The following is a 16,524-nucleotide window of genomic DNA, read 5'->3' as shown; positions in this document are numbered from 1 at the left end:
TCAATTCTTTGGTGCTCAGTTTTCTTTATAGTCCAACTCTCACATCCATACATGACTACTGGAAAAACCATAGCCTTGACTAGACGGACCTTTGTTGGCAAAGTAATATCTCTGCTTTTCTTTTTTTATTTAAATTTAAATTTATTTATTTTAATTAGAGGCTAATTACTTTAAAATATTGTATGGGTTTTGCCATACATCAACTCTGCTTTTCAATATGCTATCTAGGTTGGTCATAACTTTCCTTCCAAGGAGTAAGCATCTTTTAATTTCATGGCTGCAATCACCATCTGCAGTGATTTTGGAGCCCAAAAAAACAAAGTCTGACACTGTTTCCACTGTTTCCCCATCTATACCCCATGAAGTGATGGGACCAGATGCCATGATCTTCGTTTTCTGAATGTTGAGCTTTAAGCCAACTTTTTCACTCTCCTCTTTCACTTTCATCAAGAGGCTTTTTAGTTCCTCTTCACTTCACCCTTCACGCCATAAGGGTGGTGTCATCTGCATATCTGAGGTTATTGAGATTTCTCCCAGCAATCTTGATTCCAGCTTGTGCTTCTTCCAGTCCAGCATTTCTCATGATATACTCTGCATATAAGTTAAATAAGCAAGGTGACAATATACAGCCTTGACGTACTCCTTTTCCTATTTGGAACCAGTCTGTTGTTTCATGTCGAGTTCTAACTGTTGCTTCCTGACCTGCATATAGGTTTCTCAAGAGGCAGATCAGGTGGTCTGGTAATCCCATCTCTTTCAGAATTTTCCATAGTTTATTGTGATGCACACAGTCAAAGGCTTTGGCATAGTCAATAAAGCAGAAATATATGTTTTTCTGGAGCTCTCTTACTTTTTCCATGATCCAAGTGGATGTTGGCAATTTGATCTCTGGTTCCTCTGCGTTTTCTAAAACCAGATCGAACATCTGGAAGTTCATGGTTCCCGTATTACTGAAGCCTGCCTTGGAGAATTTTGAGCATTACTTTACTAGCACGTGAGATGAGTGCAGTTGTGCGGTAGAAGGTACAGAGGTGGCTTATAATCCTTGCAGAAAGCTGTGAAAGGAAGTAGCTTAGAGTCCACATTTCCCCCTCTCTTCTTCTGCCCTCTCCTGTTTCCTTCCAAATCTCTTTGGTCTACTCTTTTCATATACCTAACAAATAATGGACTTTAAAATATTGCTTGAAAGGTTAAAAAAAATTATTCTTAGGTTGATTATCTCTTAGTTGCTATGTAAAGTGTTTAAATATATATTTACAAAGATGGTTACTGCAACCAATTTTTCACTAGTGAAAAACTGAAACCAGCCTAAATGTCCATTCATAAAGAGTTGGTTAAAGAAATCAGGGCACTAGTCAGAGAATGGTAGAGTACAAATTAAAAAGAAAACAAGACGAGAATCAAACATTCTTATAGCTGTATGAAAGTTTTACAAGATGTTATTTGAAATGAGCAGTCTATGGATCTTCATGTAAAGTATAATATAATTTGTGGGTGAAAAAACATTCCCTATGTTTATGTAGGCATCAATGTTTCCAAAAGCATGTTGAAAAGGGATACTTGTGGCTTTTAGAGAAGAAAGTGGGGAGGTAGGATGGTAGGATGTCTTTAAGAATTAGCCTCACGCTTTGCTGTTCAGTCATTTTTTTTTTTTTTTACCTTGAGCATACACTAAAGGAAATTTTGATATTTAAAAGGAAATATTTTAGCTAGATAAATTTAGCAGCATAAAGTTAAAGTATCATTTACAGGGACACTGGACCTGAGAGGCCTGGTTGGGTGGAAACTTGAAAAGGGTAGTCATTTTGCCTGAGGAGGAGGAGAGGAAAGAACGTGGCTCTACTTCCTCATTATCAGCCCATTTAGGGCAGGTGATCATCCAGGAAAAGACAATTTATGGTCCATGTTTCTCACAATCAGAATCACCTTGGAGAGCTCATTAAAAGTAAAAGCTCTTGCTGCCCTCTTGCATATATCTGAATAGGAATCTTTAGAACTAGGATTCAGGACCATGAAATTTCAACATGTTTCCAGGTGATTCAGTGACTCACAAAGTTTGAGACATATAAAGCTCATTATTGATGAAGAATGAGCTTGAGTCATACCTGTCACTGAATTCCAGATTACTGGGGTGGTGAGCCTTGGGGAGGTCTTTATGGTCCATGCCCTGGGGGTGGAGGTATCTGACTCCTCCCAGGAGGAGGTGGAGGAGAACAACCGTTAGGAGGACCTCTTGGTGGAAGTGGTCTCTGCTGAGGTTGACCTTCTTGGAGGGGATGGTCCCTGCTATTGTTCCCCATCTTGTGAGGTGGATCCCTGTTGTTGATCACCATCTTATGTGGGGGTGGGGGGGTGGGGTTCCTGCTGTGGTTTATCATCTTGTGAGGATGGTTCCTGTTGAGGTTGATCTTCTTGTGAAGATGGTCCCTGTTGCTGTTCACCATCTTCTGGCAGTGTTTCCTCTTGAGGTTGATTTTCTTGTGAAGATGGTCCCTGTTGCTGTTCACCATCTTCTGGGGGTGTTCCCTGTTGAGGTTGATCTTCTTGTGGGCATGGTCCCTGATTCTTTCCAGGAGAGGCAGGGGAAAATGATGATTATGAGGACCTCTTGGTGGGGGTGGTCCCTGTCGACGTTGACCATCCTGTGTGGGTGGTCTGTGATTCCTCTCAGGAGGAGGTGGGGGAGAACTATGATTACAAAGACCTCTACTTGGGAGTCGTCCCTGCTGAGGTTCACCATTTTGTGAGGATGGTACCTGTTCAGGCTCACCATCTTGTGGGGGTTGTCCTGGCTGAGCTTCATCACCTTGTGGGGGTGGTCTGTGATGAGATTTACCATCTTTTGGGGGTGGTCTGTGATGAGGTTTACCATCCTTTGGTGGTGGTCTGTGGTGATGTTTACCATGTTCTGGGGGTGTTCCTTGCTCATCGTCATCACCTTGTATGGGTCGTTCTTGCTCAGCTTCATCACCTTGTGCGGGTGGTCTGTGATGAGGTTTATCATCCTTTGGTGGTGGTCTGTGGTGATGTTTACCATCTTCTAGGGGTGTTTCTTGCTCAGCTTCATCACCTTGTAGGGGTGGTCTTTGAAAGTCCTCAACTGAGTTTGAGTTGTTTGCATCTGCAGTATATGGTACAAGAAGAGAGGCAGTAGGTGATGGAAGGCTCCCCTCTCATTTTGATCTCTTAGGACCTTATCAGACTCCTTTCCTCCAGAACCTGTCTCTTAACTATCAAGTTCCTTCCTACTTCCTCCTTTCTTGTGTGGTGCTTCTGTTCACCCATATACTAGTGATGTTGAGTCTTAGTTCTTTGCTCTTGAGAAAAAGAGTGTCTTCAATTTGGAAAAAAAAAAAATGAAGATGCTGGATATCTTAGCATCACCAGGGGATGTCTCCAGGGACAGAAGATAAGCAAAGGGATATTGCATGTCAGTTACATTGCCAGTTATAGTTTGTGTCTCTGAAATAACCTGTCAATTGTGGCTCTGAGTCTGGCTGGCTGAACGCATATGTGGAACTCTTTGGCTCTAAGACTAAGTGGAGCCCTGGTAGTTGAGAGAGAGACAAAGTGATGGCCCCGATGTGGTCACTAAATAACTTTTACAAAATTTAATAAGGTATGGGGGACATATTGAACAGTGAAAAACAGAGAAAATGGAACCTGATCTAGTTTCTTTGCATTTTTCCTAGACCACATATTTAGAGAGAGGAATAACAGGGAAATGGAAACAGCTGAGGGTTTTGGTTCTTGGTAAGCAGATGTCAGACTTAAGATTACTTCCCTATGCTGTCCTCTTTCAGCAATCATTTCTGGCCCAAGAGAATAGGCAGCATACTCTCTGGTTATCCACAGTAGACATCTTTGTTTTTCAAGTTAGGGTCCTGTTCACGGTCCCCAGAATCATGGTTCCCAAAGGACTGTCTATATCTTTAGGGGTTTTAACACTACTTAATTCTTTATAAGAGAATGATGATTAAAAAAAATCAGAGAAGTGAGAAGTTGCTAAAGATAGGAAAGAAAGTTGATGGACGGTTAGTTGAGCCTTAACTGGTATGTTGCTGAGAAATTCTTCACTGTTTCTGTCTAGGAAACAAGCAGAAGTTGAAGTGTCAAGGAAGTTCTCAATCCATTAAGGCTAACAACTAGTCTACCAGGAATGGGACACTTCCAATCACAATCTGTATATCCCCTAAATTAACTTTTCAACCCCAATGTGCAATGCTGTTATAAACGGAAGAGGATGTGAAGGGGTACAGGATTGTTCCTGTGCTGAGGACAATCAAACTCAAAGGACATAAGGTATTTTTGTCTTCTCTGGGACCTGTTGAACCCTAATGTTAATTTAAGTGCTGGGGTATTTCAGTGTCATATTCTAATGTCCTTCTGCCCTCTATCTTCATGAAATACTTTACTTATATTAGCATGTTTTTTCAAGCTGGGGCAACCAGGAATAAACATGTGAATACAATCTTGACCCAACAGGGGACAGCACATAGATATATTAAATGCGAGTGTGAGTCAAATGAGACCCTGGGTCCTGGAATCTCTTTATCTCCATGTAGAGAGAGAGAAATATTATCCTTGTGTCCATCTCTGAAATATCTCTGAATGGGCTTCACCTCCTCCATCCATCTGGCATCTCCTCACATGGCCACCTTCATGCACTGCCTCTTTCCATTACCATAAATCTTCGTGAGAGAACTTCTCTGTTCCAGTCTTGCCATTTTGCAATGCATCCTTCATAACCCAGAGAGAGTTTTGTTAAAAATCTCAATATGCTTTGTCATTCTTTGCTCAGAGTTCTGTATACACCTCAAATTTCACTTTAAGTAAAATGTGAGACCTTAGCATCAATGAGGGTGTGAAGGGCCTTATCCTTGTCTTGAGAATTCCGTAGCTCATCTTTCCTTTCATTTACATCCCCTCTTTACCAGCTTCCTTACTGTGGTGTGATCTCCCAAGCCCCAGGCAGAGGCTCAGAACCCTGCCCCTTTATTCTTACCAGAAATTGGGTCTTGAGCTGAGCTCAGGGCCGGCAAGGCCACTGAAAGCAGGATCAGCAGCATTTTGGAGGAAGCTCTGGATTTGCTCTCAGCTCTGTGCTAAGAGGAACCAGGCAGCTTTCTTTGTAAAGGGGATCAGAACAATGGTATCTTTGAGTTCTATAGTGGGCCGACCTCGTCACCAAATCGATACGAATATGGTTGGATCTTATCCCAGCAGGATGGAGTGGGTAGAATGCTATTAGAGTGTCATTTAGTTTGGGTAGAGTGTCAGTTCTAAAAGATACAACATGTGACTTGGGCAAATCGTTTTGAAGAGCATGTCCAAGAAGTCAGTACCTATTAGACCATATTAGAATTGCCTGTCATAATTTGATGTTCAGTCTTTTTGGTGAGACTGTATCTCTGTCCTTCTAATGTGCTCTTCATGTGTTTGCGAGTATGTTGGCCATGATCCTGTACCTGCAAATGAACTTGGTCAATATCTCAGGTCATTATGGTCCAAATCCCATCTCTCATTGTATTTGTGTGCCTGTGAATAGGATACACAGCAAAACATTTTGATGATAGAGGTCATCTCTGTTTATCTTTGAATTTTATGTGGAAAACTCATGCTTTGTCAAGCATATATGGCAAAACATTGACCCCTGGCCTGCTCAGGCCACCATTCATCATCCAAGTCTCTCTGGCTCTAATAGGAATGTTTTGGTATTTTCCTACAAGCTGACCTAAGATTTTCTATTCTTATGAATATTCTTAAGAGTATGATATTTAGTCATATGAAAGGTGGACACAGAATCCAGAATGAGGTTTCCAGGACAGAATGAAATGAATACATATTTCTTTGAATAGGTGATGTTATCTTTTATCTCTATGACTTGTCCCATGTAGCATCCCTTTTCTAGAATGATTATGAGATTCTGTTTTATGTATTCCTAGGAAATATTTTTAACCTAGTTAAATATTTTTAATCAGTAGTCTACTGATAATTTCATGGCCACAGTTACGCACTCCAGAAAGGCAATCTGACAGTCCCTTCAAAGCTTCATTGCCTTTATCTTCATTTCCCATGGTAGAAAATGTTTTATCCACTTATTATTTATTTATTTTTTTTGGCTGGAACCACTATTTAGTTTATTTATTTATTTTTTCCACATTTAAACATTTTTAAAAAAATTTTATTATTATTATTATTACTTTACAATATTGTATTGGTTTTGCCATACATCAACATGCATCCACCACAGATGTACACATGTTCCCCATCCTGAACCCCCCTCCCACCTCCCTCCCCATACCATCCCTCTGGGTATCTGCTTATTTTTTAACACAGCGAATAATGCCTAACATATTCTGACACTCATTTATCTCCATTGTTTATCCAAATCTTATGTGTTGATATTTTCTCTGTTAAATTAATCCTCCCTATTTTTAACTTTGATATGTACTTTAATTTCTATGCATTTTGGGGTAATTTTATTTGACTATTTGATTAGGGTCTTTTAACCCTTTACTAGCTGTGTTGATTTTTAACAATCTCACCACAAGATATTGTGTTTAGAAACCTTTTGGCTATTTGCGTTCCTCTGTTCAGTTGCTGAACTTTTCCTGTGATCTTAATAGGTGAGTTGAGAAAAAGTTATTTTCCCATACAGTTATGTTTGTTTTTAATATCAGCAATTAACACAGGTTTCTAGTCTTATTCTTCTCCCTTTCATATGACGATATTTGTATAAATTAATTTTTTGGTTGTATTACAAACACTACAGGAATGAAGGTCATGCATGTACTCATTTGAGCACAATGATATGAATTTCTCTGGGGAGGCACAGTAGTGTTGGATACAGTTGTGGATGCCTCATTTAGTTGGGCTGAGCTTTGATTTTTTAGTCATAATAACTCTAAAAATTTAGAAAGCCCAGAGAGAAAGACTGGCAAAGGGTTGTCTATCAAAGTGTGCATTTATATATCTCCTACACTGCTTTCAGTCATTTGCCTGAGAGTGTTTCCCAGGTTCTGGGCTCCAGAGCTGATGCCACTTCCTCAGTGATCAGAGCGATGACAAACGTTCTCAACATTTTTGTGTCCACGTGTCTGCAGACTCAGCTCACTTGAGTCAGCAAAATAATGGGGGCTGGAAATTCATTCCTCTGCCTCCGAAACATAGACAAATACAACTACAACTTCTTTTTTATGGGATCTAAGTAACACATATCTCCCTCCTGGTTTTATGAAGACATGCAGAAAGCAAGGAAGCAGATATCCTTAAAAGAAGGATTTTGTTCAGGTGGTTAATGAATGGCTCACTTTTCCTCCAGATGGACTTTCTTTCAGAACAGGGAATTTCTTTCAGAACAGAGACTTTGTTCCTTCTGCTTATGAACATTCATATTACCCTCAACTACTATCATGTCTTGGTTATATCAGGTTATATACTACCAGGCTCCTCTGTCCATGGGATTTTACAGGCAAGAATACTGCAGTGGGTTGCCATTTCCTTCTCCAGAGGATATTCCTGACCCAGGGGTTGAACCCAGGTCTCCCACACTGTAGGCAGATGTTTTACCATCTAAGCCACCAGGGAAGTCCTAAAATCAACTGCCCACTCTGAGGTTTGGATTTCTATTTTCTAGGGATGTGGTATGTGTCTTTCCTTTGAAACTGAGTGGAACTTTTTAAGTCCCTTCACCAACATAGTATGTTAGACTTTGAATAAATTTGTATAAATTAATTTTTTTGATTGTATTACAAACACTACAGGAATCAAGGTCATGCATGTACTCATTTGAGCACAATCATATGAATTTCTCTGGGGGAGGCACAGTAGTGTTGGATACAGTTGTGGATGCCTCATTTAGTTGGGCTGAGCTTTGATTTTTTAGTCAAAGCTGTTTTGTGACTCTTGAGCCCAGCTCATAAAAATCCCATGCAAGCCCAGTTTGTTTTCTTAGAAACCTGACTGCATGTTGTGAGGAAGCCAAAAGTGGCTTGAGAAAAGAGACCACAGAGTGAGGCCACTGGTGTGTGCTCTGGCTGAAAACTCAGTGGAGGTTCCCATAGGGAGCAGCACGAATTTCTAGGTGTGTGAGTAAGGATGGCCCAGGTAGTTCTGTCTCAGTAGTTGTGTCATTGCCAGCCTTCGAGCTGTTGGAGTTGAAGTCCTATCAATGTGGAACAGAGAGAAGCAATGCCTCTGGGCCTTTTGATTTCTGACCCACAGAACCCATGCATATAATAAAAAAAGCTCTTCTATGTCACTAAGTTTTGGGTTGACTTGTTCCACTCAGTGGTAACTGGAATAGGATCAATCCTACAACTGATAGTGTGTAGTGTCTTAATAGGCTAAGCTTTTTCTTTCTTGGTGTATTTGATCATCTGTAGCACCTTAGGTTCAGTGAAATATAGTGAAAATTGAAGTGTTTATATGGTAGTGCCAGCAATGTCCAAAGTCTCTAATCTCATGCTTGTGTGTTTTGTGGAGAATGCCCTGTATATAACCAGTGCATACCAAAAACTGAAATTCTGGCAAAATGTCTGCAGTTAGAAAACAATTAATATAAACTTCTCTCAAAAATAGCTGTAGTAGGGACTTTTCTGGTTGTCCAGTGGTTAAGACTCGGCCCTAGTGCAGGGGGCATGGGTTCCATCCCCTGTCTGGGAACTGAGATCCTGCATGCTGCACAGTGTAGCCAAATAAAAATATAGTTGTACTATAGCTTCCATGGTGGGGATGACTACAGAGTAAAGCAGCATGGATCCAGGCATGATCACAGTTGCCACCTTTAGCTTCTCAGCCTAGTCTAGCCTAGTCAACCCATTCCTACACATAGAGCTCTAGACTTGAAACAATATCTGAGGGCAGGGATGCCTTTGAAAATCACACTGACAGTCTCCTGTAGCAGGGTTGAGTGCATGGTCTGTAATTGTATTCATTCATTTTTATCTATTTTTTACATTTTCTTATCATGTGGGTTTATTGTATATTATGGATATCAATCCTTGTACAACATATTGGATAAATATTTGCTTCTAATTTCTTCAATGTCTTTAATTTTATTCATGGGTAATTTTTATTATAAAATCTTTAAAGTTTTAAAGCATCTTTATCTTTTCCTTTATGTCTATGGATTTTGTGTACTGTTTCAGACTTTTTTCTCCTCTTATACCCTAAGTGTCCTTACTTCACCTTCCACCTCACTATTATAAACATTAACTTCCTACTTATCCACCTCAACAGCATAAATACATACACATTTTTTTGAGGCCAAAAAAATCACATATACCTCTTTAATGCATTCAAAACTTTTTAATGTGATTGCTGTGTGGTAATGCTCTAAAATTAGTGTTTAAAAATAATTGGATAATCATTCTTAAACTCTATGGAATAACTCTATCTCTGTCCTTGACTTGAATTGCATCTTTGTCACAGAACAAAATTTTTATATGTGCTGTTGTATAGCTAAATTTCCATGATCATTCCTCTGTGCCTAGCACGGACACAAATCTTAAAAATTCATTAGTTTTTTAGTTTCATAATCGCTCCTGATTTGTTTGCATCATGTTCACTTTTCATATGAGGGAATCTGAGCATAATAAGATCAGTGACTTTCACAAACCCCTACACTTAATGAGCATCAGCACAGATAAGAAACAGGAGTATGAGCATACTTAGGAAATACAGTGGAAAGTGAAAGAAAGAATGAGAGAGAGATTTAATTGTAGGAAATATTTCCATAGGAAAATATAGGAATGAGTTCCTAAGATGAGAGGATGAGGTATGGAGCCATGGGCAGCCACATAGTAAAAGATAGTAATTGATCAAAGCAGCAGTCCAGAATCCTTTTGGCACCAGGGATCAGTTTCCTGGAAAACATCCTTTCCACAGACCAGTGTGGGGTGGGATGTTCTGGGGATGATTCAGGCACATTAAATGTATTGTGCACTTTATTTATATTATTATTACATTTTAACATATAATGAAATATTATACAATGCACTATATTGCAGAACCAGTGAGGGCCCCAAGTATGTTTTCCTGCGACTAGACAGATGATGGGAGACAGTGGCAGTCACTTCCCAGTGTCAGCATCACTGCCTCAGGTCCACCTCAGATCACCAGACATTAGATTCTCATAAGGAACATGCAATCTAGAGCCTTCCCATCTGCATTTCACAGTAGGGTTCTCCCTCCTATGAGAATATAATGCTGCAGCCCATCTGATGGGAGATGAGGCTTAAGCGGTAATGTGAGGAATGAGGAGCTGCTGTAAATACGGATGAAGCTTTACTCACTTGCCCAGCACTCACCTACTGCTGTACAGTGTGGTTCCTAACACACAAAGTACACACCAGTACTCCAGTACCGGTCCAAAGTCCAAGTTTGGAGACCCCTGGATAGAAGGCTTTTGGTAACATTTTTGAGCCACTGATTCACTCATTTGAGGTCCTTGTTATTTTCATATTAAATTTTCCTTTTCTCCTAAAGGTAAATTTAGCTGGGTTTCTTGCATTTGAAACTAAAATGATCTTGGTGGGGAAAAAAAGAGTGCTATTTGCAGTATACAAAATATCTCAGAAAAATGAAATAGTTCTGCAAGAATCAATGGGTATTTGACTTACCTATAAAAAGCTGGTATTTTGTGAAACAACCAAGGATAGTTCTTTCAAATCTGTTCAGTTCAGTTCAGTTCAGTCGCTCAGTTGTGTCCGACTCTTTGCGACCCCATGAATCGCAGCACGCCAGGCCTCCCTGTCCATCACCAACTCCCAGAGTTCACCCAGACTCACGTTCATCTGTTAGCTGGACTTTTTAGACGTGGAGGATTCGATGCAACAAGAGTCATATTCTGCCCCTTTTGGAGCTTCTTTTTCTGTCACAGATCAATACAGTTATTGAAAGCTGAGGTAGGAAACGTATAAGTAAGTATTAGTTACTCAGTTGTGCCTGACTCTTTGCAACCCCATGGACTGCAGCCCACCAGGCTCCTCTGTCCATGAGATTTTCCAGGCAAGGATACTGGAGTGGGTTGCCATTTCCTCCTCCAGGGGATCTTCCTAACTCAGGGATCGAACCCGGGTCTTCTGCACTGCAGGCAGATTCTTTACCAACTGAGCTACAAGGAAATGCATAGCTGATTACATATGTAAGGGAAAAATTGGGGGATCTTAAGCAAGAACTTGATATAATCTTGTTTACATTTTTTTTTCAGAGATCATTCTGGTTGTTGGGTGGATAACTGATATGGGATGAGGCGGAGGGCAAGAATGCTAGTGAGACCAACTTTGACGCTGTTATACCCCTCCAGGAGAGAAAGGAACATTTTCTGCACCAGATTCCTGTGGTGGAGATTAAGGATGGCCTCATACTCGGACTATATTTTGATGGTCCAGCCAAGTGGACTTGCTGATTGGCAAGTATTGGGGATGAATAGTTAAGAATGGTACATATACACAATGGAGTATTACTCAGCCATTAAAAAGAATACATTTGAATCAGTTCTAATGAGATGGATGAAACTGGAGCCTATTATACAGAGTGAAGTAAGCCAGAAAGAAAAACACCAATACAGTATACTAACCCATATATATGGAATTTAGAAAGATGGTAACAATAACCCTGTGTATGAGACAGCAAAAGAGACACTGATGTATAGAACAGTCTTATGGACCCTGTGGGAGAGGGAGAGGGTGGAAAGATTTGGGAGAATGGCATTGAAACATGTAAAATATCATGTATGAAACGAGTTGCCAGTCCAGGTTCGATGCACGATACCGGATGCTTGGGGCTAGTGCACTGGGACGACCCAGAGGGATGGTATGGGGAGGGAGGAAGGAGGAGGATTCAGGATGGGGAACGCGGGTATACTTGTGGCGGATTCATTTTGATATTTGGCAAAACTAATACAATTATGTAAAGTTTAAAAATAAAATAAAATAAAAAAAAAAAGAATGAATCCCCAAGTTTTAAACAAAAGGATGAAACAGCTCTTTTTAACTGAGAAAAGATTGTAGGAGAGCAGGTTTTAGGGGAAAAAATTAGAAATTCTCCTGGGAACATGTTAAATTAAGCGTCCATATTAGGCAAGTGCATTTCTTGGTTCCCTCCATTCCTTTTCAGGTACCCAAGCTTCTGCTGCAATCATGCTCTTTGAGTCCTCCCCATCCTTCCTGCATGGCAGCCTTCTCTTTCATCTCTTCCATTTAATCTGTTTTTGTTGTTTTGGTGATTTCAAGGCTGATATTTTTTCTGTCACAGCACACTAATCTCTTCCCTGTGTTGTTGACATTGTAGAAGGTTAGTAAAATGTTCTGAACTGAGTGATATTTTGAAGAATCACCTGCCCTTTTCCAGTCATCAAAAGACAAAGGGAAGCCTGGCTTCCAGCAGGACTGCTCCTTCCCACCCCCCATTCAAGTTGACTGCAACTTCGCTCTCTTCCTTATCTCTGACCCTCCTTTCCCACTAGAAGGTCTACCAAATGTCACCTGGTCAGGACTGTTCTTCTCCCCATTCCTTTCCAAATTATTGTCTGAGGAAACCGGAGACAGTCATCCCAATACAATAAAGGGGGCCTGTTATCTCCTTTTATCCCACCAAACTCAGTTGGAAGCATTCTGCCTCACCACATGGCCACATAGCTTTCCTTTAACTGCAGATGCAGTCCCCTTTCTGAAATACATCCTTTATTATGCTAGGGAAAGAAACCAATCTGCACTGTCACTCTGCAAGAGCAAGGTAGAAAAACCCATTGTAAATATCAGGAAGCCTTCCTGTGCTAATTATCTGCAAGTTCCACAAAGGCACAGATGAAGATGCTCATATGTAGAGCAAGGAGCCCCTCATCCACACTGGTCAAGGGTACTGTGTTTAGGACTTCCAGTTATGTGGCCCTCCTTCTAGCTCAGTTCGTAAAGAATCTGCCTGCAGTGCAGGAAACCCTGGTTCAATTCCTGAGTTGGGAAGATCCACTGCAGAAGGGAAAGGCTACCCACTCCAGTATTCTGGCCTGGAGAATTCCATGGACTACAGTCCATGGAGTCACAAAAAGTTGGACACGACTGAGCGAATTTCACCTTCACTTTCACCTTCTGAAACCCCAAGCATACCATTCTAACATTAACACTAGCCCCGGTCAAAATATGAACAAGAATATTACACTAGTTTTGATATAATTTCCAGCTGATTATCTTAACTAATCTTAATTATATAAAAAAAAGGATGAGTAGAAAACTAGTAAGTACAGTAGAATAAAAAGCAACTGAGAAGTGGAATGCAGGTAATCAAAAAATATTTGGGAGAACTTCCCTGGTGGTCCAGGGGCTGAGACTCCGAGCTGCCAATGCTAGGGGCTCAGATTCGATCCCTGGATAGGGAACTAGATTCCACATGCTGCAACTAAGACCTGGTACAGCCAACTGAATAAATGATAAAAAAATAAATGTCATTTTAAAATATTTTGGAAACATAATAGCTTGTGCTGAATTTTTCAAATAAATGTAAAAAACCCTAGTGAAGAATAGAATAGACCCTAATTAAGTCATTAAGTAAAAATTTCCCTGAAGTCATAGCAAAACAGCTACATACAAAAATTAAAATAAACACGAAAAGAATTGATTTACCAGGAAAAACAGGAAAAAAGTTTCAGACTGAAAATGGGGAGAAAATAGTGTCAGAATATTGTAGAGAAAATTCCCCTGTGTTGAATAACAACCTGAAAACATTTGGCAACATTCAAACTGACAGAAAAAGGGCTTATCAAGCCAATGCATTTGAGATTTTGAAGAGATATCAGATGTTGTGTTGGGTGCATACTTGTGGCACTAAATTATCAGTGGGGGCCAGGGTCAGGGGGAGGTTAAAAATATTTCCTAGCAGAAATAAAGCCAAAGAGAATCTTACAGAAGATTTAAAAAAAGGGAAAGAACATAGAAGAAGTCTTAGGGACATCAAATTATATGAACTATCTGAAGAACTGGGCTTTCCTGGAGACTAAGATGGTAAAGAATCAGCCTGCACTACAGGAGACCTGGGTTCAATCCCTGGTATGGGAAGATCCCCTGGAGGAGGAAATGACAACCCACTCTAGTATTCTTGCCTGGAGAATTCCATGGACAGAGGAGCCTGGTGGGCTACATACAGTCCATGGGGTTGCAAAGAGTCAGACACGACTGAGTGAATCAGCACACACATTCAAAGAACTATGGATTCATCTTGTTCTATTCTATAAACCCTACAGTTGTTTTTGTATCTATTTTCCTAAATATTATAAATCCCAAGAATATTAATAAGAATAGAAAGTCTTAGGTTATCTTTGTTCAACAATGACAAGCTTTGGTTTTAGAACCAAGGAATCTTAGATGACCTCTTGGGGCCTGAGCTGACTGTCAATCTTCTGCCTTCCATGTGTGCACAAGCATAGGTTCTCCACATGCACTTCAAAGAGAAACAGAAATAATCTCTACATCATCAAAATGTTCTGCTACATATCATATACATAGGTACCCAAATACCATGAATGATGGAGTTCTGTCATAATAACGGCCAGAGATATTGATCAACTTCACTTTGGGTTGTAGGATCACTGCCAACACATATACATACATACACACATAAACACATAAAGAACACAGAGGGGAGACAGAGAAAGAGTCTCAGGGAACACATGGAACATACAAATATGACAATAATTCAAATATCTGTGCTGACTGCTTGGACAATGTTCCTTCAAAAACCTTGCACAACTCACATGCTGAACCTTTTCAAAATGAGACACTAGGCAGAGCCTATCCACTCCATCCTGCTGGGCTAAGTCCCAACTATAAGCCATGTCTATCCAGTGATGAGGACTGTTCAGTATAGGACTCAAAGATTCTATTGTTCTTGTCCCCTTTGTAAAGGAAGCTGCCTGATTTATCCCAGCACAGAATTGAGAACATTCCAGAGCATCCTCCAAGAAGCTGCTGGTCCTGCTCTCAGTGGCCTTGCTGACCCTTAGCTCAGTTCAAGGCCCATTTTCTGGTAAGAATGAAGGAGGACGATGCTGAGACTCTGCTTGGGACTTGGGAGATCACATTGCAGTGTGGAAGCTGGTAAAGAAGGGACATCAGTTCAGTTCAGTCAGTCAGTAGTATCTGACCCTCTGAGACTCCACAGATTGCAGCACACCAGGTTTCCCTTCCATCACCAACCTCCAGAGCTTGCTGAAACTCATGTCCATCGAGTTGGTGATGCCATCCAATCATCTCATTCTCTGTCCCCTGTTTCTCCTATTGCCTTCAATCCTTCCCAGCATCAGGGTCTTTTCCAGTGAGTCAGTTCTTTGCATCAGGTGACCAAAGTATTGGAGTTTCAACTTCAGCATCAGTCCTTTCAATGAGTATTCAAGACTGACTTCCTTTAGGGTTGACTGGTCTGATTTCCTTGCAGTCCAAGGGACTCTCAAGCATCTCCTCCAACACCACAGTTCAAATACACGAATTCTTTGACATCAGTTTCATTTTTAGTCCAACATTAACATCCATACATGACTACTGGAAAAACCATAGCTTTGACTAGATGGACCTTCATTGGCAAAGTAATGTCTCTGCTTTCTAATATGCTGTCGAGGTTGGTTATAGGTTTTCTTCCAAAGAGCAAGCATCTTTTAATTTCACGGCTGCAGTCACCATCTACAGTGATTTTGGAGCCCCCAAATATAAAGTCTATCACTGTTTCCATTGTTTCCACATCTATTTGCCATGAAGTGATGGGACTAGATGCCATAATCTTAGTTTTCTGAATGTTGAGTTTTAAGGCAATGTTTTTACTCTCCTCTTTCACTTTCATCAAGAGGCTCTTCAGTTCTTTTTTGCTTTCTGCCATCAGGGTGGTATCATCTGCATGTCTAAGGTTATTAATATTTCTCTCAGCAATCTTGATTCCAGCTTGTGCTTCATCCAGCCCGGCATTTCACATGATGTACTCTCATAGAAGTTAAGTAAGCAGGGTGACAAAATATTACCCTGACATAATGCTTTCCTAATTTGTAACCACTCTGTTGTTCCATGTCAAGTTCTAACTGTTGCTTCTAAACATCCATACAGATTTCTCAGGAGGTAGGTAAGGTATCTGGTATTCCCATGTCTTAAAAATTTTATACAGTGTGCTATGATCCACCAGTCAAAGGTTTTGGCCTAGTCAGTGAGGCAGAAGTAGATATTTTTCTGGAACTCTCTTGCTTTTTTGATGATCCAGGGATGTTGGCATTTTGATCTCTAGCTCCTCTGCCTTTTCTAAATCCAGCTTGAACATCTGGAATTTCATGGTTTACATACTGCTAAAGCCTGGCTTGGAGAATTTTGAGTATTACTTCACTAGCGTGTGAGATGAGCGCAATTGTGTAGCAGTTTGAACATTCTTTGGCATTGTCTTTCTTTGGGCTTGGAATGAAAACTGACCTTTTCCAGCCCCATGGCCACTGCTGAGTTTTCCAAATTTGCTGGCATACATAAATGAGAGGAAAGATGAGCCACAGATTTC

At 40.5% G+C, this 16,524-nt stretch overlaps 1 protein-coding gene across 1 annotated transcript in view; it reads right to left on the bottom strand.

The window, feature by feature from the left end:
• Window positions 1–2,153: 2,153 nt before the first annotated feature.
• Window positions 2,154–16,524, bottom strand: part of PRB3 (proline-rich protein BstNI subfamily 3) — a 26,141-nt gene continuing 11,770 nt past the window's right edge. The window contains exon 3 of the mRNA XM_010858773.1: window positions 2,154–3,121. Coding sequence (XP_010857075.1) covers window positions 2,154–3,121 — 968 coding nt within the window. The remainder of the gene's footprint in view (window positions 3,122–16,524) is intronic.

This window comes from Bison bison, unplaced genomic scaffold (genome assembly GCF_000754665.1).
Source record: "Bison bison bison isolate TAMUID 2011002044 unplaced genomic scaffold, Bison_UMD1.0 scf7180017864390, whole genome shotgun sequence".
Classification (NCBI taxonomy): Eukaryota; Metazoa; Chordata; class Mammalia; order Artiodactyla; family Bovidae; genus Bison; species Bison bison.
Note: the sequence above shows the minus strand (reverse complement) of the source record. Positions and strands in the feature narration are given on the sequence as shown.